The sequence below is a fragment of the Pseudoliparis swirei genome, chromosome 18 (genome assembly GCF_029220125.1).
Source record: "Pseudoliparis swirei isolate HS2019 ecotype Mariana Trench chromosome 18, NWPU_hadal_v1, whole genome shotgun sequence".
Classification (NCBI taxonomy): Eukaryota; Metazoa; Chordata; class Actinopteri; order Perciformes; family Liparidae; genus Pseudoliparis; species Pseudoliparis swirei.
The window spans coordinates 3,336,259-3,361,345 of NC_079405.1; the positions used below are offsets into that span (position 1 = coordinate 3,336,259).

General features: G+C 46.2%; 2 protein-coding genes across 3 annotated transcripts in view; one reads left to right on the forward strand and one right to left on the reverse strand.

Moving 5' to 3' along the window:
- Positions 1–8,674, reverse strand: part of ccdc66 (coiled-coil domain containing 66) — a 12,070-nt gene extending 3,396 nt beyond the window's left edge. The window contains exons 1-16 of the mRNA XM_056436566.1: positions 8,539–8,674; positions 7,568–7,626; positions 6,840–6,997; positions 6,495–6,770; positions 6,258–6,451; positions 5,756–5,850; positions 5,340–5,389; positions 5,102–5,173; positions 4,843–4,977; positions 3,202–3,437; positions 2,766–2,853; positions 2,522–2,680; positions 2,355–2,430; positions 1,699–1,975; positions 1,353–1,613; positions 839–990 (exon numbers count right to left, since the gene is read on the reverse strand). Coding sequence (XP_056292541.1) covers positions 839–990; positions 1,353–1,613; positions 1,699–1,975; positions 2,355–2,430; positions 2,522–2,680; positions 2,766–2,853; positions 3,202–3,437; positions 4,843–4,977; positions 5,102–5,173; positions 5,340–5,389; positions 5,756–5,850; positions 6,258–6,451; positions 6,495–6,770; positions 6,840–6,997; positions 7,568–7,626; positions 8,539–8,549 — 2,299 coding nt within the window. The 5' untranslated portion in view covers positions 8,550–8,674. The remainder of the gene's footprint in view (positions 1–838; positions 991–1,352; positions 1,614–1,698; positions 1,976–2,354; positions 2,431–2,521; positions 2,681–2,765; positions 2,854–3,201; positions 3,438–4,842; positions 4,978–5,101; positions 5,174–5,339; positions 5,390–5,755; positions 5,851–6,257; positions 6,452–6,494; positions 6,771–6,839; positions 6,998–7,567; positions 7,627–8,538) is intronic.
- Positions 8,675–9,937: 1,263 nt separating this feature from the next.
- The window catches only part of ip6k1 (inositol hexakisphosphate kinase 1), a 31,245-nt gene continuing 16,095 nt past the window's right edge, over positions 9,938–25,087 (forward strand). Inside the window, exon 1 of one of the 2 annotated variants that reach the window (XM_056438356.1) lies at positions 9,938–10,097. The gene's annotated coding sequence lies outside the window, so the exon portion shown is untranslated. The remainder of the gene's footprint in view (positions 10,098–25,087) is intronic. The other variant, XM_056438357.1, reaches the window with a different exon arrangement.

Below are 25,087 nucleotides of genomic sequence, written 5' to 3' on the forward strand. Positions count from 1 at the left end.
TGTGTGTCTGACCTGTGTGTGTCTGACCTGTGTGTGTGTCTGACCTGTGTGTGTGTGTCTGACCTGTGTGTGTGTGTGTGTCTGACCTGTGTGTGTGTGTCTGACCTGTGTGTGTGTGTGTCTGACCTGTGTGTGTGTGTGTCTGACCTGTGTGTGTGTGTCTGACCTGTGTGTGTGTCTGACCTGTGTGTGTGTGTCTGACCTGTGTGTGTGTCTGACCTGTGTGTGTGTCTGACCTGTGTGTGTGTGTGTCTGACCTGTGTGTGTGTGTGTGTGTCTGACCTGTGTGTGTGTCTGTCCTGTGTGTGTGTGTCTGACCTGTGTGTGTGTGTGTCTGACCTGTGTGTGTGTGTGTGTGTGTCTGACCTGTGTGTGTGTCTGTGTGTGTCTGACCTGTGTGTGTGTGTCTGACCTGTGTGTGTGTCTGACCTGTGTGTGTGTGTGTCTGACCTGTGTGTGTGTGTGTGTGTCTGACCTGTGTGTGTGTGTGTGTCTGACCTGTGTGTGTGTGTGTGTGTCTGACCTGTGTGTGTGTGTGTGTCTGACCTGTGTGTGTGTGTGTGTCTGACCTGTGTGTGTGTGTGTGTGTGTGTGTCTGACCTGTGTGTGTGTGTCTGACCTGTGTGTGTGTGTGTGTGTGTCTGACCTGTGTGTGTGTGTGTGTGTGTCTGACCTGTGTGTGTGTGTCTGACCTGTGTGTGTGTGTGTGTGTGTCTGACCTGTGTGTGTGTGTGTGTGTGTCTGACCTGTGTGTGTGTGTCTGACCTGTGTGTGTGTGTGTGTGTCTGACCTGTGTGTGTGTGTGTGTGTGTGTCTGACCTGTGTGTGTGTGTCTGACCTGTGTGTGTGTGTGGTGGGGGCGTGTCAGCAGACTCCAGTGGATCCATGTTGAAGACTTCATCAGTCCGGACGTAAGGAATGAACTCCAGAGGAGGAGGAGGAGGAGGAGGAGCAGGGGGGGAGGAGCTCCCAAGAGGAGGAGAGCGCCCCCTGGGGGAGACGACGACACCAGACATCCAAACAGGAGTTAACAGGTTTTATTTATTTAGACGGTACATTTATTTATAACTTCTTTAGTTCATAACTGCTTTTTCAAACTGGTTGATTTTGAGTTCATACTCACATTTATTAATTTTATTATAGTTAAATGTTCTTAAACTGTTCAAAGAATGTAGAAGGATGCTTGATTTTATTGTGAAAAAGGTGTAATTTAATATGCATTAAACTGCCTGTCATAGTATTATTAACTTAATAAATAAAACACTTAAACTTAAAGCGTCTTGTTTATTGTTTGTTATAAACAAAGCTGAAAGACTTTTATTTTGTAGAGGCGAACAGGAAGTGCTGCTCACCTTTCAGCCGCTAAGATGCCGAGTCCTCTGGAACCGCTCTCCACCTGGAGGTTGGAGCAGAGGAGAGGCTCCTGGTGCTGAGGAGGAGGAGAGGGAGGGGGAGGATGAAGAGGAGGAGGAGGAGGAGGGTCGGTCCTGGACACACAGGTCCTCTCCTGCAGAGCGAGGAGCTCCTCCTGCCTCCTCTGTCGACTCTCCTTTCTGCTCCTCTGTAGAGGAGCCGGGTAACGCTGAGAGGCCGGAACGAACCGCCGGCTGGGTCTGGAGGAGGAGCAGGGGGAGGAGCAGGGGTCAGGGGGGTCAGAGCACATCCTGCAGGAGGAGCAGGGTACAGGTGTGTTTCTACCTCTGTGTGTTCCACTCCGGTCTCCTCTTGTCCTCCTCGCTCCTGTCGGTCCTGGCAAACGCTTCATATGGGTTGTCTCCTCCTCCTCCTGCTCCTCCTCCTCCTCCTGCTCCCCCTCCTCTTGACAGACAAACGTTCTCCTTGCCCGTTCTCAGCGCTCGGTTCTTGACGTTTGGAGGAGCAACAGAGAGAAGAGGAGGAGGAGGAAGAGGAGGTGGCTGGTGCTGTGCACAGACGTCAGGAGTCTGAACTCTCAAACACTCGCTCCTCCTGGTAACTGCAGAAAGCAGAAAGATCATTAAAAACCAACCTGTCAATCACAGTAAGCCCCGCCCCTAAAGCGTCCCCTCTATGGTCTGTTTGTCTCTAAATGACCATAAAGTATCAATGATGACGTCATGCTGTATAGAAGAAGACTTGAAACTAGAGACCAGAGGAGTCGCCCCCTGGTGGTCAGGAGAGAAAATGCAACTTTAACACATGAAGCATAGACTTCTATACAACCAGAGGAGTCTCCCCCTGGTGGTCAGGAGAGAGAATGCATCTTAAACACATGAAGCATAGACTTCTATACAACCAGAGGAGGTGTTTTAGGGGACGGTTTTTCGTCGTGCTAATGACTCTCGTTGCAGTGATACTGCAGACGCTCTGCTCACCGCTGGTCTCCAGCGCCTCCTGCCGCCTCCCGTCGTGGTCGTCGGTCACCGCCAGCGGCTCCGCCTGGCTGCTCGACTGAGAGGTCACACAGAGGTCACACAGAGGTCACACAGAGGTCACACAGAGGTCACACACTGAGGCGGTCATCATCTCCTTGTGTCCTGACCTTCTGCCTCTCCCTCAGCGTGTCCAGCTTGTACCGTCGCTCCAGCGTCTCTCTCTCCAGTGCCACCTTCCTCTCTTCCTCCTCCAACTCCTCTCTCCTCCTCGCCTCCTCCCTCCTCCTCTGCAGCTGGTCCTCCTCCACCTGGGCCTCGATCGCTCGCTTGAGGGGGAGAGAGACGACGAAATATTTAGGAAGCGATGAAACCTCGCTGTGTTCCCTCCTCCTCCTCCTCCCCCTCCTCCACCTCCTCCTCCTCCAGCTGCTTGAGCCTCCTCCTCTCTCTCTCCTCTATCTGGGCGGGGTCCAGCAGGGCCGTCATGGTCCTCAGATAGCTGGAAGGTAACACAGGAGAGCAAAGAACAAAAATAGTTTACGTAAAGACTCCATATACAGCTCTGATAGCGACCTGTCAATCACCTGTAGCTCCGCCCCTAAAGCGTCCCCAGCCTCATGGTCAGTTTGACTCTAAATGACCATAAAGTATAAATGATGACATCATGATGTATAGAAGAAGACTTGAAACTAGAGACTGCGACATAAACTCATGTTTACAATGTTTACTGAGGGAATACATCAAGAGAGAAGTAGAGTCATTAGATAGACTTCTATACAACCAGAGGAGCCCCCTGGTGGTCAGGAGAGAGAATGCAGCTTTAACACATGAAGCCACTCCTCCCTACCTGGCTCTGGCCGGGTATCCGCTGGCTCCGCCCACGCTGGCTCCGCCCACGCTGGCTCCGCCCACGCTGGCTCCGCCCACGCTGGCTCCGCCCACACTCTCTGCCTCCCAGACCAGCGACAGGCTGGACGTGGGCTCCCAGCCCCCCCGCTCAGACACCATGGACGGAGCCTCCGTCGGGCCCCGGGGCCTCAGCATGGAGTCAAAGTGAGTCGCCCAGAGCCCGTGGTCCTCGGTCTGCAGAGACACACAACACGTCTCTACTGGACCTGGTCTCTACTGGACCTGGGCTCTACTGGTTTCTACTGGTCTCTACTGGTTTCTACTGGTCTCCACTGTACCTGGCTCTGCTGGTTTCTACTGGTCTCTACTGTACCTGGTCTCTGCTGGTCTCTACTGGTCTCTACTGTACCTGGTCTCGACTGGTTTCTACTGGTCTCTACTGTAGTTGGTCTCGACTGGTTTCTACTGTACCTGGTCTCTACTGGTTTCTACTGTACCTGGTCTCTACTGGTTTCTACTGTAGTTGGTCTCGACTGGTCTCTACTGTACCTGGTCTCTCCTGGTTTCTACTGGTCTCTACTGTACCTGGTCTCTGCTGGTCTCTACTGTACCTGGTCTCTGCTGGTCTCTACTGGTCTCTACTGTACCTGGTCTCTGCTGGTCTCTACTGTACCTGGTCTCTACTAGTTTCTACTGGTCTCTACTGTACCTGGTCTCTGCTGGTCTCTACTGGTCTCTACTGTAGTTGGTCTCGACTGGTCTCTACTGTACCTGGTCTCTACTGGTTTCTACTGTACCTGGTCTCTACTGGTCTCTACTGTACCTGGTCTCTACTGGTTTCTACTGGTCTCTACTGTAGTTGGTCTCGACTGGTCTCTACTGTACCTGGTCTCTCCTGGTTTCTACTGGTCTCTACTGTACCTGGTCTCTGCTGGTCTCTACTGGTCTCTACTGTACCTGGTCTCTGCTGGTCTCTACTGTACCTGGTCTCTACTAGTTTCTACTGGTCTCTACTGTACCTGGTCTCTGCTGGTCTCTACTGTAGTTGGTCTCGACTGGTCTCTACTGTACCTGGTCTCTACTGGTTTCTACTGTACCTGGTCTCTACTGGTTTCTACTGGTCTCTACTGTACCTGGTCTCTACTGGTTTCTACTGGTCTCTACTGTAGTTGGTCTCGACTGGTCTCTACTGTACCTGGTCTCTCCTGGTTTCTACTGGTCTCTACTGTACCTGGTCTCTGCTGGTCTCTACTGTACCTGGTCTCTGCTGGTCTCTACTGGTCTCTACTGTACCTGGTCTCTGCTGGTCTCTACTGTACCTGGTCTCTACTAGTTTCTACTGGTCTCTACTGTACCTGGTCTCTGCTGGTCTCTACTGGTCTCTACTGTACCTGGTCTCTACTGGTTTCTACTGGTCTCTACTGTAGTTGGTCTCGACTGGTCTCTACTGTACCTGGTCTCTGCTGGTCTCTACTGTACCTGGTCTCTACTGGTTTCTACTGGTCTCTACTGTAGTTGGTCTCGACTGGTCTCTACTGTACCTGGTCTCTACTGGTTTCTACTGGTCTCTACTGTAGTTGGTCTCGACTGGTCTCTACTGTACCTGGTCTCTACTGGTTTCTACTGGTCTCTACTGTACCTGGCTCTGCAGCAGCTTCTCTCTCCTCCTCCGCTCGCTCTCCTCCTCTCTCTGCTGGTCCAGCTCCTCCAGCCAGCGTCTCCTCTGAGCTTCTCTCCTCTCGATGCTCAGCACCTCCTCCACCGGCGTCACCTCCTGCCCAGAGTTCACAACCGAGAGACGGAACCGAGGACCCAGATCAGCTTTTATTTATCTTCTGAGTCATGAATAAACGAGACACGAGCTTCATGGAAACGTGTCTTTGAGGTTCAGTTTTTACCCCGAGTCTGAGGCTGGAGCTGAAGGCTGCCGGCTGCTCTCTGTGGAGGGAGAACACACCCTCCTCCTCAGCCTGACACACACACACAGACACACGCACACACACACACATTGTGTTTTATTTTGATTTAGATGAATGAAATATAACCTGTTTCACAAATATTCTTCTTTTTCCAACAATAATAGAAGAAACACCAACAAAGTGAAACTCGAGGTAGACGGTGAACTACCTGCCGTACCTGGAGTCTCCCAGGAGCCGAGCACTGCTGCTTCAACGCCACTTGTTCATCTAACACACACACACACACACACACACACACACACACACACACACACACACACACACACACACACACACACACACACACACACACACACACACACACACACACACACACACACACACACACACACACACACACACACACACACACACACACAGTTAAATTCTCTCAGTTGAAATAACCGAAAGAGTGAATAATCTTTAATTGACTATACTTGATATATATATATATATATAGATATAGATGTGTATAGATATATATACACACATATATGTGTATGTATATCTATCTCTATATATATATCTATAGATGTGTATGTATATCTATATATATATATATGTATATATGTGTACTGGCTGCTGGGAGCTCACCCAGGTCTCTCCTCCACTGAGCCTTCTTGGCGTCGCCGGCCGCTCTGCTGTCGGGGCGCCGCTCCTCCAGCCAGCCGAACGCACTTCCAGACGTCCTGGAGCACAAACCTTTATTACGACTAATACAGATTCATAAAAACACATCGGCAGCCGAGAAGGAGACACTCGCTCCTGAGCTGCACTGATGCTGCTCAAGGGCTTAAGGCAGTACCACCAAATGGGTAAATAGTGAGAATAAACATCTCCTTCTCAGGAAGAATAATATATATTTAATAAATGTCTATTCTGACCCCGTATCGTTCCTCTGGAGGTGGCAATAATAAGGACGTTCATACTATTTATCTATTTATTAAACGGTGACGACACGAAGAAGTCCAGGTGTGGTCCTTTTCTCTCGGGTCAAACTATTGTAAAGGATTGCCTGTGACCTTTGACCTTTGAGCGTATTTACGGTGCCCTATGAATAGATATTTAATTGTCTTCTTCGTGGGTTGCTCCTCACCTGTGGTCTTTATCCCGTGCTCCTCCACTTGTGTCAGTTCCTCCTCCTCTATCGTCCTCCTTCATCTCCCCTCCTCCTACTCCTCCCCCTCCTCCTCCTCCCCCCCCTCCTCCATTTGTTGAGGAGCCAGTTTCTTTTGAGTCGGTTTGATTTACAAGAAGAAAAGAAGACATGAAGATGTACATTGTATTGTTCTACACTAAAACACAACCATGACTAATAACACAACCATGACTAATAACACAACCATGACTCATCACCATCTCCACCCTGAGTCCGGTGGCCCCCTGCTGGGCGTTGAGCGGCGCTGCAGGTCTGGACCGAGTGGAGGATCTTCTGTAGCTGCTGATTGGTCAGACACGCCACGCTCTCCTTCGGTCCCGCGTCCCCATTGGCCGACGGGCCCGTGAGTCCCTCCTTCCCAACGGCTCGTGTCCCGCCGCTGCGAGGCCGTCCTGTTTTCCCGCCGGTCCTCAGGGAGCCGACCGTTGAGCCCCGTTGGCGCCGGTCGGTCTTCAGCGGGAACACGGAGACGATGAAACGAGCCGTCAAAGAGAGCAACGCGGGCGCCGCGCCACTCACCGTGACCTCTGCTTTGACACCGTGACCTTTGTGATGCTCGTGTGTCTCGGAGGACGTCAGAGCGGAGCTCCTCCCCCCGGCGGCGGAGGTGAAGGAGGCGGCTGCTCCTCCTGCCTTGCTCTTGGGTTCTCTGTGCCTCCCCGCCTGCTTCTCAACGCCTGCAGCGGCAGAAAGACGTGACATGAATAATATCACACACACACACACACACACACACACACACACACACACACACACACACACACACACACACACACACACACACACACACACACACACACACACACACACACACACACACACACACACACACACACACACACACACAATATTTAATGACTTGCATGGAGATAATTATTATATATATATATTTTTAAACTTTTTAAAAATTATATATATATAATGTATATATAATTTGTTTTAAATTATATTATATATATATATATTAATGCTACTTAGATAAAAAAATTGCAATTAAACTAAACATTACATGATGAAGTATCACTGTGTGCAATTGAAAGAGTTTAACATAAAACACGCACTTAAGTCAAAATTGTCAAATTGTCACTTATTCATTTTCTTATATTTAACGTACAAAGATTAGTTTAATACCTTTTTAGTTTGTTTATAAGGTGGACATAAGGACACAACAACAAAAGCAAATAAAGGTCGTGAGTTCCCCTGGAACACCTGTGATAAGATGTATTATAAGAGCAGAAAGTTCTCACCACGACTGAGTAAAATCAACTTGGGTTTTCCATTCTCAAGTTCGAACAGCAGGCCGTCTCTGATCACAAACAGGAACACAGGAACAAGAAAGAAGTGAGCAGACTGACGACTGTGAATACCAATAAAGTTTTCAACTGACAACATTTACAAAGTCTCCGTCCGTTCAACTTTTCTCATAAATGACACAAACCGTCATTTCATCAATAGATTGTATGAAGGAACTTTTTTCCCCCACAGAACCCAGGGAAACAAATTGTCAAATCATATTTAAGATGCTTTTGGAGTATTATGTAACAGAGGATGTGCAAGAGATTCATGGTTTAATGTGGAGGATTGTGCAATATGTGGCTTGTTATCTGGTGGTTTCATATGTAAACTGTGTAGTAATGTGTGGTTGTTTTGTGTTTTTATACACATAGCTCAGTTTTTCTTATGAAGGATGCTATAATCAGACTATATGGAATGTGCAATATCATTTAAGTCCAGGATAAATTCCCCTATGGGAACCATAACGTGTGTTGTGTCTAACCCCCGTCTGTTCTGCATCCCACATGTATGTAATACTTTAGTTTATTCATTACATTACATTACTTTGCACTTTCTGCACTTCTGGGTAGATCCTGTCGTTTACATCCGTAAACAAATGTGTTTATTCGACATATCTGCTTCTAACCTTCTAACAAAACACCTATTTCCACATGCGTTCACAATAAATATGTATATTCTCTAGTCTGTTTGTATTTTTACTTCAACACACTGGCAAACATGTCACCCTCCAGACCATTCACAATGTAATACATATTCACACGTTGTATACTAGACTCTTATTCTAGACTTACTCTCTTTATAAATGTATTGTTTGCGAGCACAGCTCGTCGTTTCACTGATTTTCACTCGTGCGACACGTTCTGTCAGTATGTTAGCTTAGCATAGCTAGCTAAATAACGTCATTTAATGACGATAGACTCACCCGATATTCATGCCGACTGACAAGAGGTTTACCGGGAAGGCGGCGCGTTTACCGACGACGCGTACAAAGACGGTTCGTAGCAGGTTTGATTTAATAAAAGCGCCTCCGAGCCGCTCAGCGCGGACCGCTCTGCCACTTCCGGGTTATTAAACTGTGTACGTTGGTTGCTGAGAACGACCAAGAACGACTTCACCGATTGGCTCATTCGTTTCCATTGTCGAAATTGACAGCCAATCAAAACGTTTACGTTCGCTGATATTGCGTTCAGGGAGCATGGGAATTTATTCGAAAACAAAAATGTAACGATGACTTCTGTTACAACGTAATGCAACAACTACTTCGTTACTCAACGATCACGGGCGCGTAACTACGTGTATATTCTTTTAACTGTATTAGAATGTATAGGAACTATTAATTGACATTAATGTGGACACAGTCGCCCACGACAGGGTATCTGCCTTTTCCACAGAGGCTAGTGAAGGCAACCATCCATCTGAGAAAAATACATTGCGGATTAGCATATGGTCGATCATTTATACTTTGAATACACCAAGAAAATAACAACGAATATATGCAAACATTTTTATTTTTATGGGGAAATAATTATTGCAACTTAAGTTATTAAAAATAAGGAAATGTGTTTAATAGGGACGGACGTTCAGTTACTCCTTGTGGTAATTTCGATTTTGGGGTTATTTACATGTTATGATTGTTTATTTAAAAAGTTTATAGTATATACAGTGTATATGTGTGTATAAAGTATATACAGTGAAAGCAGTGCAAGGGTTGTTGGTGTTGATTCATTGGAGGAGGATATATATATATATATATATATATATATATATATATATATATGTATTTATATAGATCCCATGGACAGTCCAATTTATTTACTTTAACATTATTACAAAAACAAGGATTTTGACATTATCTTTGCAGGTATATATTTGCATAATGCATATTGCCAAATTATATATATATATATATATATATATATATATATATATATATATATCGAAAATGATATATTGTAGTTTGGTTTGATTATTTATTCTATTGATTTAATTTGCAGTTTCCCATCTCTTTCTCTTCTGAAAATAAAGTCATAATTTAATCTAATTGAGGTCAAGGATCAGGTAGTTTTTTTCTAACTTAACTTCAGTTTCAATGGTGAGTGTGTGAGTTGTATTGGAGTCTGAAATGTGGAAACGTCCATCAGAAAGAGGAGGAGGACCTCCAGTCGCCTGCAGTACCAGCAGCAGCCTGTAGTCGTACTGTGAAGTCTGACAGGCTTCAGGAGGAGGAGGTAGAGGGCGCTACAACCAGCAGCTGCCTGTAGTACCAGCAGCCGCCTGTAGGGGGCGCCTCAGCGCTGCAGTCACGCTGCCCCGTAATGACGTTTGCCTCCTGGATGTTTTTTTTCCGCCGTTACTGAGTTTGGATACCGGGGGGGACCAACATCAAACCGAACCCTCTCCGGTCGCTCCGAAGCCCACACAAGCGCCGTGACAACTCTTCGCCGTGAAGCCCAGCTCCGTGTCTACCGGGCGATCCCGACGGTACGTGTGTTGTTATTGACAACAGAACCAACCGGAGCGACTGCGTAACGTCAGAACCGTGACGCTAGCACCGTTAGCTCGCGCTAGCATGCTAAAGCTAAAGCACCCCCCCCCCCAAAAAAACGGGCAGATAGCGTCGGTTTTTATTCCAGCAGCAGGTCAAAAATAGATTTTTTTATTTTTATAAGCGAGATGAAACGAAGAGGTGTGACGTTTTAAATGCATTATAAGCGGATTTAAAAGGCGAGTGTGACGGATTTAGCTAGCTAGCTAGTCAGGCTAAGGTCAAGAAGCTGGCCGGGTCGGACTCGTACGGAACCAGGTGAGTATCCGTGAAGGTGTGTTTCTCTTTGCTGCCCGGACCAGGTAACTGTGACCACCGGGTCCACACCGGGGAGCTGGGCTAGCTAAAGGTTATATCAACCTCAAGATTAAAGAGGTTATTTTTGGCACAGTGTTACAAGTTTGATTAGCTTCAAGTTAGCTCGGTTTAAATACATAGTTTGAGTTTTAAATACCTGTCCGTGGGGTGTTTAGATAGATATATGTATACTTTATTCATCCGGCAAAGGGACATATTCCTGCATCTGCAGTATTTATAAAAACAGGTAAAGCAATACAATATGTAAAACAATAATATATAATAATATTAAATTACCCAACCAAGCAAAGAAAACAATAGTGCAAAGATGTAGCAAACAAACAAACAAACAAACCGTGCACCGTTTAGTGACTGTTGTTGTTGTTGTTGTCCAACGCGGTGACGGTGGAGGGCTGATTGCTTTTATTAGGGAGGCACGTGCGCGTGCTGGTGGCCTCGCGGCCGCGCACTGTGTTATCGTGCAGCCGCATTACCATCATAATGGGAAATAAACAAACTTATTTATCAGTCAGGCGTCTCACTGGTGCCTGAATGGAGAATGTGAAGTAGTCTTTCCTCTGTCCTCCTCACCGGATCAGTTATGGCTGCATGAAAGTACTGTCAACATTTGAGAGGAGATGGGGGGATGAGAGGGAGGGGGGCTTCCTCTCTCTCTCTCTCTCTCTCTCTCTCTCTGTCAGCCTGGATTCTCTCAACATCAGTGGATGTGAAGGGCATTTACACGATAACTTGTCTTTCTCTCGATGGACTCCTCATCTGTGTCCATCTGGAATCGTGTTCATTTCACGTGAGCATTTTAATGTTTAATTATATTCAGTGTTTGAGCATCATTTGTATATTCATGGGGATTTTTTTAAATATAAAAAAGAAGTGTTTTGGTCACATCTGGCTGATACCCGATCAATATGTGTGCTGATATTGATCCGGTGTATTCGATCGGTGCGATGGACCAGCGATCCAAACTGTTAAGAGACGTTCTGATGTGTGGAACATTTACCTTATACCTCTATATGATATGATATATAACTTTATTCGTCCCACAGTGGGGACATTTCAAAAATCACAGCAGCGGTGCACATCAGAGCATTAATAAAAATAATTATAAAACACAAAACTAAATACTAAAAACTAAATACTAATACTAAATATACAGGGGGAAAACAAAGTAAAGTGCTGAGTAAAGTGTTGAGTTTGCCAGGATCTCCAGCGATGTATATTTATATATGTACTATATGTAGATATATATTTGTATATGTACTTTTCAAGAGATGTACCTGGACCGCTCCTCCTCTCATCATCTCAACGAAGTAGAGAGAAAAAACACAAATATTTCCTCCCACAGAAACTTTTGCAGAACGTAAACAAACCTCGAAGTGTTGTTGAAGTGGACTTTATTACATGTTATCGTCAATATTTATGATTTAAATAACGAAAATTCTTGCAACGTCATTTTGAGTGCGTGCGTTTTTCGCTTGACCGGCGCGTCGTGAGTTTAGGTCGCCGCGGTAACGCGACGGTCTCCGGGTTGGCGGTGAGAACGCGGCGTGGTCCCGGCGGCCTCGTCTCGCTGCGTTTGTTGACGGGACGGATTGTTCCCGCCGTGGTCGTGTTGTTCCCGCCGTGGTCGTGTTGTTCCCGCCGTGGTCGTGTTGTGCGTCGGGCAGCAGCTGCTTTGTGTGTTTTTTGTGTGTTTTTTTTCTCCCCAGTCATGGTTTGTGATTTTTGGGACCGACGGATGCGTCCGGGGTTTCTCTCCCACGGCGCTGCACGACACAGAGAAAGAGAGATGGATCTCTCTTCCTTCACTCCGTTCCCTCCCTACCACCTTCCTCCGTCTCCATTGACTCCTTCTCTCCTTTCCTCGCTTTTATTTCCTCCATCGCCTCTTTGCCATCATGATTTTTCTTTCTTTCATTTCATCCCCTCCTCCATGTTCCTTAATTGTCTCCTTCTTTCCTTCATCGGGTCTTCCTTCCCTTCATCTTCATCCTCGGTTCCTTCACAACCTTTTACTTCACTTCCTCCCGTCCTTCCTTTCTTCACTACGTCCTCGTTTTCTGTCTCCATTTGTTTCCTTCCCATTCCTCCACCGCGTAAATGATCTGTCACACTTGAACCAGTGTGTGTGTGTGTGTGTGTGTGTGTGTGTGTGTGTGTGTGTGTGTGTGTGTGTGTGTGTGTGTGTGTGTGTGTGTGTGTGTGTGTGTGTGTGTGTGTGTGTGTGTGTGTGTGTGTGTGTGTGTGTCAGCAGTAGCTACCTCCAGCCCTTATTTACCAACATTTATCCTGGTTATGCTTCACTTCACTAATGCAACCACTCAGCACTAAGACACACACACTCACACAAAAGCTTCTAAGTTAACACATCCTCATGATGACGATGATATTTTGTCTCTTCCTCCTGACTGGAATTCGACTCGAACATTGAATTTGTCAGATTTAAAGAGCACAATATTGGATTTTAGATTCAGATCCATCTAAAATTGGAACGAAACAGAGACCCGAACGTAGGAAACTGACGTAAATCTCCACTGCAGTATTAATAATTGTACTCGTGTGAAAGATCTGAATACTTTCCATTTTGTATCGAGCAGTAAATTCAAAGTTATTCACTCGAATTCAACAAATGTTCATATATCATGCTTTAACAGATAAGGAACGCTAATTATTAAAACATGGATATGTAGACTAGAACATTCTGGAGGTGAAGATATATAAGTAATATTATTATTGTATTATTTTTATTGATTATTGTCATGCCTTTAACATATAAGGTATTCCGATTATTAAAACATGGATATACATTCTGGAGGTGTAGCGTGATCACGCCGCAGCTGAAGTGGGTTCCCAGTTTCCCGCCGACTTCGTTGCCGAGGCGGCGGTTTGTGCGTCGTGGTCTCGCCGGTGGAGGTTTGTCGGAGCGCGTCGATTCAAAGAGTCGTTTCATCTGTATGTCGGCTTCACAGCGCGCCGTTCACGACCGTCTCGGCCGTTCTGTTGTCGTTTGTGGGATCTTGTGACAGGAAGTTGACGTCGACCTTCTTAGTCCCGCCCACAAAGCTCTGATTGGTGGATCTTTTTTTAATTTTTTTATCGGGTCAACAGCTGTACGTTTAGATATTCGATGCTTCGGCCGAGAGTCCGTGAGTTCTGTTTTTAAGCCTCATGCGGCGTCTCTCCTCTTTTTTTTTTTTTTGCGAATATATTCAAATATCTAAATTAAAAACCTAAATGTCAACGAGTGAATATTCAGCCTTTGTATCTGTGGGCGTCGCCACCCCGAGCTCCCAGTGTGACGCCAGCATGTGATCCGGTTCTCATGTTGTCGTTGTTGTTGTTGCTTCCCGAGTGAATTTGCACCTGTGTCAATGCGGTTAACCTTTCCTACAGATTGTAATCTGATTACCTCTGGGGGTTTAAATACGGGTGGAAAAGGTCGTCGTCGTTGTTGGTTTGTACGCACGTTTAGTCGACTGTACGATAAGCGAGAGACGCCTTACGCAACACGCGATGGAGCGGGACAAAAACACTTCAAAATGATAATGGATTTATCCATCAAGTCAACGAGCGTCGGCGGGTTCACGGCGTGAGCACGTGAGCATTCCTGGGACTGTTGGTCAGACTAAAGTTTGATCACAGCGGGTCGACGTGTCATTAGTTTTATTGACTAAAGAATACATTGATTGAAAAATGATGCGTAATGTGTTCCAAAATCTGGAGTTTTTGCCCTGCAGCAGTTTTTTTAGCACTTTTTATTTAGCATTTTGTGCAAATAAACGTAATATTGTGTCCAGCTCAGTCTGCTGTTGGGGCGAGACTTATTTATTTATATTAGTGTGAACAGGTTAGGGATTTCTGCGCCAAAAAAAAGAGTTAATTCTGAGCATATGAGATGAAACATTTAAAATGTAAGGTTCTAAAGGATTACAATGCACCTCAGACATCTGAAGAAACTCACTCAAATCCTCGGTTTATGATACATTTTTGTAAAATATTGTTTATTTTTAGGGTGGGATTTCTTTTTGTTGGTGCTTTATTGACTCTGAGTGTGTGTGCGTGCAGGTGAGCTCTCACACACAGCCCTCAGGAGGACCACCGGGCTTTTGGAGCTGATTTTACACAATGACCAAACGGTGAAATTACAATATCCGGGATCCTCATTCGATGCTGCCAGGCCCCAAAAAAATCCGTTCTCCCATTGACGTGCATTGGGAAAGAGACGTCTTTAACTCGGCCCATCTCCAGTTGAATCCAACTGCATCGTCTTCATCAGAACTATAACCTTTTAGTTGTTGTTTCATGGAAAACGGAGCAACTTTCATATGAATGAACCGTCGTATCCAGCTCTCTCTACACATCCAGGGCTCACAGAGAAGAAATGCCAGGAGGAGGATTTATACGTTAAAAACTCTCGGGATCCTGCAGAATGTCTTCAAAGTCTTACGACAAACCAAACGGGGATGAGCAATAAAGAAATTCCCCCTCCTCCCCTTTTTAAAATGCTCCACCAGACCGACGACGTCTCCTCATAAATGTTCTGCGACCCCTCGGTGACCTTTAGATTCGACTACTCAATGTCAAACTACGCACTTCTACGCTTAGACGTCCCTGGAAATCCTTAATTGGCTCTATCTGTGACTTACTGAAGGACAGAAGGATTCCCTCTCACACACACACACACTCACACACTCACACACACACACACACACTCACACACACACACACTCACACACAGTCAGTCAGGAATAGCAGCGTAATCGGTCCGGCGGTGCTGCCGAGCCGTAGTGATCCCCGCAGCTTTGTCACAGCGGCGGCTGATGATGTAAGATATGCTCGCACAGATCCAATGATGTCATAATAGTTGATGAATTTTATCACTAGTAATAGAAATATTCCAGGATATTGGTGCCCACGATAATCCCCAGCGCCACTGGGTTTCCTCTGTGTGGATATCTTAATGAAATCTCCTTTGTCATCCCATTTGTAGAGAGGAAGTAGCCAACGGCGCTTGTTGTTTCAGTAGCGTTTGCTTTTTTTTTTTTGTTTTTTTTTTTTTTTTTTTCTTCTCTCTTTTTCTTTTCTTTTTCACGCTTAGTTCTATTGGATGGACACTGGACTGGACCATAACTACTTTTTTTTTTTCTTTTGTTCCTTTTTTGTTGTCTTGTCGTTGAGTATCGTAATGACTGGGACACATAACAATGACTGGGACTCAGCTGATGCTGCGCTGGCTGATCGCTGTGCAGGCCTTCTGCCTGGACCTGGAAAGACCGAGCTCCCCGCGCTGGAGCTCTGCGGAGGAGGCGGGTGTCAAGCGGGTGTCATGGAGCGGAAAACGAGGAGATATTAAAACCGGAGGGTGCGTCAACGGGTGACGAGGAAGCTTGATGAGCTCGGCGGACTGGTAATGACGGTAGCTGGCCCCGCCGGGTCTCTCCTGTCTTCCGAGCACGCTCTCCTGGCTGAGACGTGGCTGCCGGATGCCAGCGCGTCCGGCGCCGGCTTCAGGACTGCCAGGACTGACAGGGCAGACACACGCTGCGCGAGAAGAAGAGATCGCTGAAGATGTGAATGAGCGGTGGTGGAACGACCGTAAGTGTGCGTGAAGCGTGAAAGGAGCGCTTCTGTAACGCGCCGGGGTGTTGTATTACTATTTGCGAGAGTTCGGGGAGTTAGAGAGGTCATTTCCGTGGTTTGCGTTGCGCTATACTCTGGCAGCAGCTCATGGCTGTGGACATCACCCACACACCACTGCTGAATGCTGAATCACTGGAATCATCATCCTGCTATCACTGGTCACTTTAACCACCACCACAAAGCTCCTCTGCCACACTTCCATCCACATACCCCTTGCCCAAAATAAAAAATAAAACTCTGGAACTTGCAGCTACTAATGACTAGCATACAATGCCCCGCTAATACAGGTCCCGTCCCAGCGCTCATGACCTTCCCTGCTGGCTGGTCCCAGGCCAGGTATGGTGGTCTGCGGCTGGGCCGAGGTGAGTGACTGGTGGAGGGAGGAGGAGTCATGACGCTCTAACGGACTGCTTGGACAGGACTGTCAACGGACTGGGATGTGACCTGGCAGGAGGACATCAGGGAACAGCAGGGACACCATCTGCGCATCAACGGAATACATCAACCCACCACACCATCACACATCACCATCCCATCTGCCCCAACAACAAGCCCTGGAGACCTGGAGCCCTGAGGCGCTACAAACATGAAGAAAGCAGGAAGAAGAGTGAGACAGGGAGGAGCTGAGGAAAGCTGAAGAAAGGAGGAGTGAACCTGAGGGTGAAGCTCAGGGGAGGAGAAGCTGGAGGCTGCACAGCTGAACAACACACCAGCTGAACAGGGTCTGGGAGGTGCAGATAACTGGCTTCAGGGTGGAGGAGACAGCCAGGGGCTCCCTCCTGAGGGGCCCCTGGCTCTGAACTTTTTTTTTCCTTTTTTTTCACAGCCCTCCCTCACTCCTCTCCCACATCCCTCCTCCCACCTCCCTCTCTCCCCCCCCCCTGCTGAGCTGCACCTCAGCCACCTCATCCTCCCTGTCAATGGCCTCCACCCTCTCTCTCCTCTCTGTCTCTCTGTGCCAGAACAGGAAGAGACTACACCAGCCAGAGCTGCCTGAGGTCCTGAGGTCTGGTCCAGGACTAGCCACCTGCCCGTCTCCAGTGTCCTGTCCAGCCTGCTGTGTCCTGTCCTGCAGCCAGGGCTGGGGAAGTCCCAGTGCTGTGGAAGGTGTCGTGCCCACTCCCTGTCCCTGTCCCCACACCATCTGGCCTCCGCGACTACCGCCTCAATGACTACCGAAAGTGTCGAAGGTGCTGGAGAGGTGAGCCCGGGCCAGCTCATCGTCAGGTGAAATCATCGTTTGGACCCTCTGCAGTGAAATCATCCCGGACTGGAGCCTGTGGCATCATCATCTCATCATCTACCTGCTGCGGCTCTGCCTGTACCTGCCTGGAGAAGCCCATTGCACTTCTTAGTGCTTCTTGTTCTTCTCAGCACTCCACTGCCATCCAGCCACTGCTGCTGCTGCCAGGCTTCCTGACTGCCTAGCAGTGGGAGAGCACCCACCTCCTGGATCACTGACTACTACCTCAGAAGGAGAGTGCGCTGTCTGGGATGGATTGTGTCCTGGTGTCAACCCAGGCCGTGAGTTGTGTCTCTGTCTCTTTGAACTGTTCTGTCCCCCTGACTTCCAGTGTCTACAGTCATGTGTACTGCGGGGAGTGCTGAGCACAACTGTCTGGAGGTTCTGGGATGGTGGGGGTGGGAGGGATTAGGGGCAGTGAGGAGGTGTATTAGGGATGCGACAGGTAAACCGTGGGGGGAATGGTGCCTGGACATGGGAGTAGAAGACCAGAGAGATGAGAGGCTGGCGTGGGGAGGCCACTGACAAGGTGGACACCTCTGTGGAGAGAGGAGAGGTGTCATGGTGGGAGAGGTCATGGTGGAGCAAACGAACTGGGAGGAGCTGTAACAAGTGGGCCAACTGGAACAGAACAGCCAACATAAGGCCTTTTTCCTTTGAGCTGAGCATGTGTCTGAGAGGTCGGCAAAGTCTGGAGTTATTCGGATAGTGGTCGGTTGTCGCAGCTGTCTGCTGGTTCCTGCACTGCCCAGGGGGATTCTGTGGGGGGTGCTGCCAGCCAGGTTGCTTAACACGGATACCCTGCTCCATCCTGGAAGCCTGAGCTGTGGAGCTGGAAGTGGTGGTGAGGGGTGAGAGGAAAGGGAAAGGAGGTGGATTGGACAACGGACCAGACTCTCCACCACCTCCCCTCCTGAGGAGGAGACCACTCTCTAGAGGGACACTTTCTCCCCTCAAGGATTCGCTGAGACAAGAGAACACACCTCTGACACATACAGAGAGGTTCTTTTTCTTTTCAGAACACGCCTAACTGCCACACACTTTTTTGATTTTGTTTTTTGTTCTTATTTTTTCTATTGTGTTGCTGCTAATTTCCCTTGTTGATCTATCTAAATAAAGATAACGGTATATTAATATATGATCGGCACTGAGATCTACATATCGCTCGGGTCCTCTATGAGAGGAGGAAGACTTGAAGGAGGGGAGGAGATTTTAAAAGACTGGATGGGAGGTGTGGAGGGGATTTGGGGAGAGGGACGAAGGAGGATAGTTAGGAAAGGAGACAACAAGTCGACCTTGACGTTGACCTCCGCCGGCCGGCTGCCCTGCAGGACGCTGGAAACAAACACCTGGAATCCACCGGAGAGCCGGACCGGCGTGGAGACGGGTCACCGGACACCGGCCGCGCTCTTCATCCCCGGCACCGGACACCGCGGGGCGTCGGCGCGTCGTCGGGCCGGCGTGTCGTCGGGCCGGCGTGTCGAGCGTTGTGCCGGTATTTTATCTTTTATTTATCGTACGCGGAAAACAAAGTAGAGCGTTTACGGTCGTGGTTTAACCGCCTCGCTCTCAAATTCCGCCGCGTGTCGTTGGAGTTTAAAGCGATTTATTGTGGACGACGTCATCCCGTAATGTTTATATTACTAGCGCTACGATCATTTTTTTAATGATTAGATTCAACTTTATTGTCATTACCTTTGCAGTGAAAATGCGGAAGGTTATGTTTTGATCTCCGTGTATTTATTTATTTGTATGCGTGTTACTTGCATAACTCAAACAGTATTAAACCGAATCGCATGAAATTTGGTGGGATGATTGGTTATTATCCGGGGACCATTTGATTAGATTTTTGGATCGATCGGGTCAAAGGTCAAGGTCAAGGTCATGAAAAGGTCAACATCTTCTTTTTACCAATTTTTATCCAATTGGCATGCAACTAATGCCAACATGTTCATAATTCAATGCCCAATCTTGTGATATGCGAAGGTATGCGCTCTACCGAGTGCCCGTTCTAGTTACACATGTACAAGGACAGAGCAACGAAATGCAGTTTGGCATCCAACCAGAAGTGCAACAGAAAGTATCATAATAAATACATGATATACAGGTTATAAATAATGCCGAGATATAAATATATATAAATCTAGATATAAATATTTACCCACCGCTCACCGCAGAGATGAAGCGGGAAGCGAGATTTTCTAATTTCAGTTTTATTTACGGAGCACATTTAAAAGCAACACGCGCGTTGCACAGCTTCTCGAAACCACACGTATGAAATACGAGACGCTCGGCTCCTTCGCCGGCCGCTCGGGTTAAAATGTGTGTTTTTAATTCTTCTTTTTTTCTGGGAAGAGGGAGATTACTCGCTCGGCAAGAGCAGAGCTAGTTCACGTTAGCCGTGCTGCTAACAGCTAATGTAGCATTATGATGCGTTCATGCTATATTCAGGAAAAAAGGAAAAGATAAATGCTGTGTGTGTGTGTGTGTGTGTGTGTGTGTGTGTGTGTGTGTGTGTGTGTGTGTGTGTGTGTGTGTGTGTGTGTGTGTGTGTGTGTGTGTGTGTGTGTGTGTGTGTGTGTGAGAGAGAGATGTGGCTCATCAACGTGATTTCACAGATCCCAGAACAGATGTGACCCAATGTTTCCTGTTTACTCTTTCGAAGTCATAGCTCGTGGGAAACGCACTGAACTGTGTGTGTGTGTGTGTGTGTGTGTGTCCAGCCTGCGTCTGCTCTGTCGCGGTCGGATCGTGACATCGAGATCAGACGGCTAGATTGTTGACTTTCCATCGCGGCTCAGAGGCGCGCTGTGAGAAGTCGCGGTCGCCGCCTGTGAAGTGGCGAGCGCGTTCCCGAGCGTCGGGGGCGTTCATGGCCTCCGCGGCGCGCCGGAGGTTCGAGGGTTTCCCTCGGCTCCTCGTCCGAGCGCATCGAAACCAGTGGCGGTGCGTCCATAGAGGGCGCTAGGGCGCCGCCCCTCTTAAAATTTTGAGATGAAAAAAAAGAAGAAGAAAAAACAAAAACATCCTGTCAAAAAACATTGTATGCCAAATCATTTAAAGAGTAAATATACCATGTTGACGCGCTAAATGTGTGTGGGAGACCGTCAGCCTGTCAACAACCACTTAAGTTAATGTGAAAAAATATAATATATCGCCACTCATCCTCACGGAGAAGCCCGCCCTTTTCGGGCACCGCCAAACGTGTGTGTGCGGGAGCAGCAAACATTTCACAGTCGTTTCGGCAAGGACGGCTTCTCATTGGCGGATGAAACGTGAATCTTGGGGCACAAAAATGTGCGCTCATTGGCCAATGACATTGTTTTATTATTTCACGTGACTGGACTATTCGGCAGATCAGAGGCGTATCGTTCCCTCAGCCAGAGAGCTCCACGGAGCTACAGAGCAGGTAGCTAACGGAGCTGGTCAGCTGGAGGCTCAGTGAGTAATGCGCTGTTTAATTTCCCCTGTCTGTTGTTCCAAAGGGACTGAAACTCTCTGGACTACAACGGGGTGAGGGATCTAAAGAGCTGCAGACAAGTGGAAAGCACGAATCTTGCCGCAGTTATCTAGCTAAGAGCATGGAGCTAACTCGCTAACAGCCTGAAGCTAACCCTGTTTACAGTCAGCAGAAGGAGACCGAACTGGCATCGAAACACAACGAAGAAGTTCTGAAAAACAGACACATTCCCTCAAGAATAATGAAACAGGCTGGTTACAGACATGATTGACTTTAACCAGAGAGTTATTGAGAAGTTTGCCAACTTTAAAGAGAGGAGGCTACTTTTCTTTACACATAGTGGGTCAACTCTGTCACCCAATGTAACATGTGATCTCTCTCTGACTCTATTCTGCTCTGAACCTCTTTCATGTGAGGGTGAAACTCTTTTATTCTGTAAACCTCTGAAACCCAACCCAATGTTCCTTAAAGCTGCTCTGAACCTCTCATGCCCAAAGTTACAGTGTGTTGATAGTTGTTATTGGACCGTGTTGAGCACGCTGTGTTCTTGAAATAAATTCAATTCAATTCAGTTTATTTGTATAGCCCAATTTCACAAATTACAAATTTGTCTCTCTACTACAATCTCTGTACATAGACATCACATCCCCACCCCCAAACTCACATCGAAAAGGAAAACTCCCAACTTCAGGGGGGGGGGGGAAAAAAAAGGAAGAGAGCAAGAGGAGGACAGCCCTCCCCTAGATGGACAGATGCAATGAGATAGATGTATAGTAGTAAGGATTAGAGTACAGATACATTCAATAAATGAAATAGGTAGTATGAATAGTTATATAGTAGTATATAGGCATATTCCTTGATGGAGACCATCACGGCAGATGGGCAGATGGCGGGAGGAGGGAGGTAGTGAGCAAGAGGACAGTGGCGTGGTCAGACAGGCAGGAATTCCCCAGCAGGCAGATCAGGATCAGACGATCTATAGGGCTTCATCTAGGGTCCGAGCCCCCATGGGGCGTAAAAAGCAGACTTTCAAGAGAAAGCAGAGTTAGGAAATGAATTGAGGAGATGAAAATTGAAGGAGAGAAAAAGAAAAAGCAGAGCAGAAGCTGCGGTAAATCCCCATAAGCGCCAGCCTAAAAGCTATACCTCAAGGGGACTGGGGCCAGGTAACCATGATTTCAGCCTAACTGATATCTACTCTAAAAACGAAAGCTCTGTCTACTCTTCTCTGTGACTGTCAAAGGGACTGAAATGAAAGTGGAAGTCGGTTCCATAAAGGAGCTTGAAAACCTAACGAAAAAGCCCCATTTTACTTTTTAAGACTCTAGGAACTAGTTAGTCCGCTACAAGTAGTTAGAAGCTGATGTAATAATGCATTTTCTAGCTCCTTAAAGGATGAGATGAGCATCATTAAACAAGGGCTTCAGGTTAGGAGGGTTTTTAAGTGATTCTGTGTTTTTTGATCTTACCTTTAGAGAGCAACTAGTGCAGGAGTGATGTGATCTCTTTTCTTGGTTTAGTGATTTAGTAGAGTGTTTTCTGGAGCATTCTGGATCAACTGGAGTGAGAAGAGATAGTTAGCCCAGCCTGCTAATAAGGAGTTGCAGTAATCCAGTCTGCAGCGTGAACCGTTTTTCTATTTTTTTTGAGACAAGAGACTTTGATTTTTCCCTTTTTTGATAATACAAAGAGATGAATGAATGAAGTCCTTGAGCGTGGGAGTTAAAGGACAAGTCGACAAGTCCTCATGAATAGCCAGATTCTTCCATGATTGATCTCTGGGTGATACAATGATTAAAATGCCCACATCACCAGATAGTGATACAAGGGTGAATTCATCCGATTAAAATTTTTAGATTTTGTAGCATGTTGTGCTTGTTTTTGCCATGTCTGAGGTTTTTATGTTATGTATGTATTTCAGAAATGAGGTGCTTGCTTTAAGTTTTTCTTTTCTCCTCTGGTTTTATCGACATATATGGTTGATGTCTATAAACAAAAATGTTTACAATGTGTGTAACCTGGATAATATTGGTAAATAAAAGGTTGTATATATCAAAATTGGTATAAATGATGATTCCTTCTGTGGTAGTTATTAACGCGTTTATCGATACAAAAATACAAAAATACAACAAATACAAACACTGATTATTAACATTTAAATGAAATTAATGCCAAAGTAACTGTAACAGGATAGTCTGCCATGCCAGTCTGTCGTAGGTCATGGTCAATCATGCAGTCGTCGGCTGAGAGGTCTCACTTTAAGGCCACAGAAGGAGATCATTTTCTGCCATTAGAGGTGTCAAGGGTTTTTCAGTGTTTCTAATCCGCTTTGTTTTTTACAATATTCTACTCAAAACCTCTTTTCTTCTCATTGTTGAGTGATATTTAAACTGCGCCCCCCCCCCAAAAAAAATTTCACCAGCCGCCACTGATCGAAACGTGTCGTCCGGTCTCGGGGATCGCAATAAAAAGGCCTTCGGTCGGCTCGCAGGTACGGAGACGTCGACGCTCGGAGCCGACGCCGAACGCCGTTAAACCTCCGACTTTGTTTACGCCGTTTTCATCGCGGCGGTGAAAAGCAGCCGTTTGTTTTTGTCCCGTTCACAAAGCGGCGTCAATTCATCCCCTTTTCTTGTGGATTGTAGAGATTCAACATCCAGTATTTACATCGTGTGTGTGTGTGTGTGTGTGTGTGTGTGTGTGTGTGTGTGTGTGTGTGTGTGTGTGTGTGTGTGTGTGTGTGTGTGTGTGTGTGTGTGTGTGTGTGTGTGTGTGTGTGTGTGTGTGTGTGTGTGTGTGTGTGTGGTAACGCTGGTGAAAGACATTGCATGTCCACTATAGAGCTGCAAGCGATGATTATTTCACTTGGCAGAGGATCTGTCGTCTCCCACCCAGAGACATTCAGCGGCTCCATCACTCCCTCCAGAGGAAACACACCACGCCCGAGTTCTTGGGTTTCTGATGGATTTATTCGTCTCACGTGAAAACTCGGTCGCCGCCGCCGTCATCCGCCCCCCGTCAAACTGTATAAATACATTTCAACCAGGGAAATGTACATATTTTTTAGGGGGGCAATTTTTGCCCCCGCTGACTGAAATCCAGAGTCGTTTAGAAGGAAATTGGGGGCACTTGTGAAATAACATTTAACTTTTGTTCAAAAATAATAAATAAACTTACTTAGGCTTACAGTATATGAGCAAATGTCATAAAAACGACAATAAGACTATTACAGATAGTCTTATCGACAGATTCAACGTTTTTTGTTGATATTTAACAAAAAACAAGTCTTATTTATTTGTTGTTATTCATTCTAAAAACTATTAACAATTCTAACTTATTTCCAGGGTTTTTCCTGCATAGAGAACATTTGGGCGCGCGCCTAAGCCGTTTTCCCGAACGCCGATGACAAATCCCGAGCGCCTAAGGCAAAAAAAGTCCGCTAACAATTTTTTTTTATTGGGAGCACCGAAGACTCATTTTGACCCAGGAAAACCCTGATTTCTTTGTTTTTTTATAATAAAAAATGATATGTATTGATTTTTTTGTTTACCTACCTAGTACAGGACGTACAGATAGGACACAAAAACAAAAGGCTATTAAATTATCGAAATGATGGGGGCCTTTGTTGCCCTCTCTCGTGATATCAGGGGCAACATTATATTTTTTAGGGGCAGTTTTGCTCTTTGGTGTATTTCCGACGCTGATTTCGATATTCAAGAAACAAGTTGTACAAATAATAATGTGTAAACAAGCCTTTTGAATAATTATGTAAATAATATTTATGCCAGTTAAAGGCACTTTAAAAAAAATGTTTGCTCAATTTTTTTCCAAGTACAGATCAATTAATTAGCCTAAATAATCTGCGCCTGTGCTAATGCTGGAAGAAATGTAACAGACGACCCTTCAACCTTTTTAAAACCAGCAAAGCGCTTATCTTATGAGGAGAGAGTGTCAAGGTCATGTTGTAATCAATACATCGATGATAACGAGACCGACAGAATCAGCTGATCCAGATACGCAGGCGACTGATTGATCAATTACCCCGGATGGTAATCAGAGGAGCCAGCTGGACAAATATCTGTGTATATATATTTATATGTATATATATATATATATATTTAAATGTGTGTATATTTAAATGTATTTATATATATATTTTTGTATAGATACATATTTATTTATATATTTATTTATATAGATACATATTTATATAGATGCATATTTATATAGATACATATTTATATATATATATATATATTTATACATAG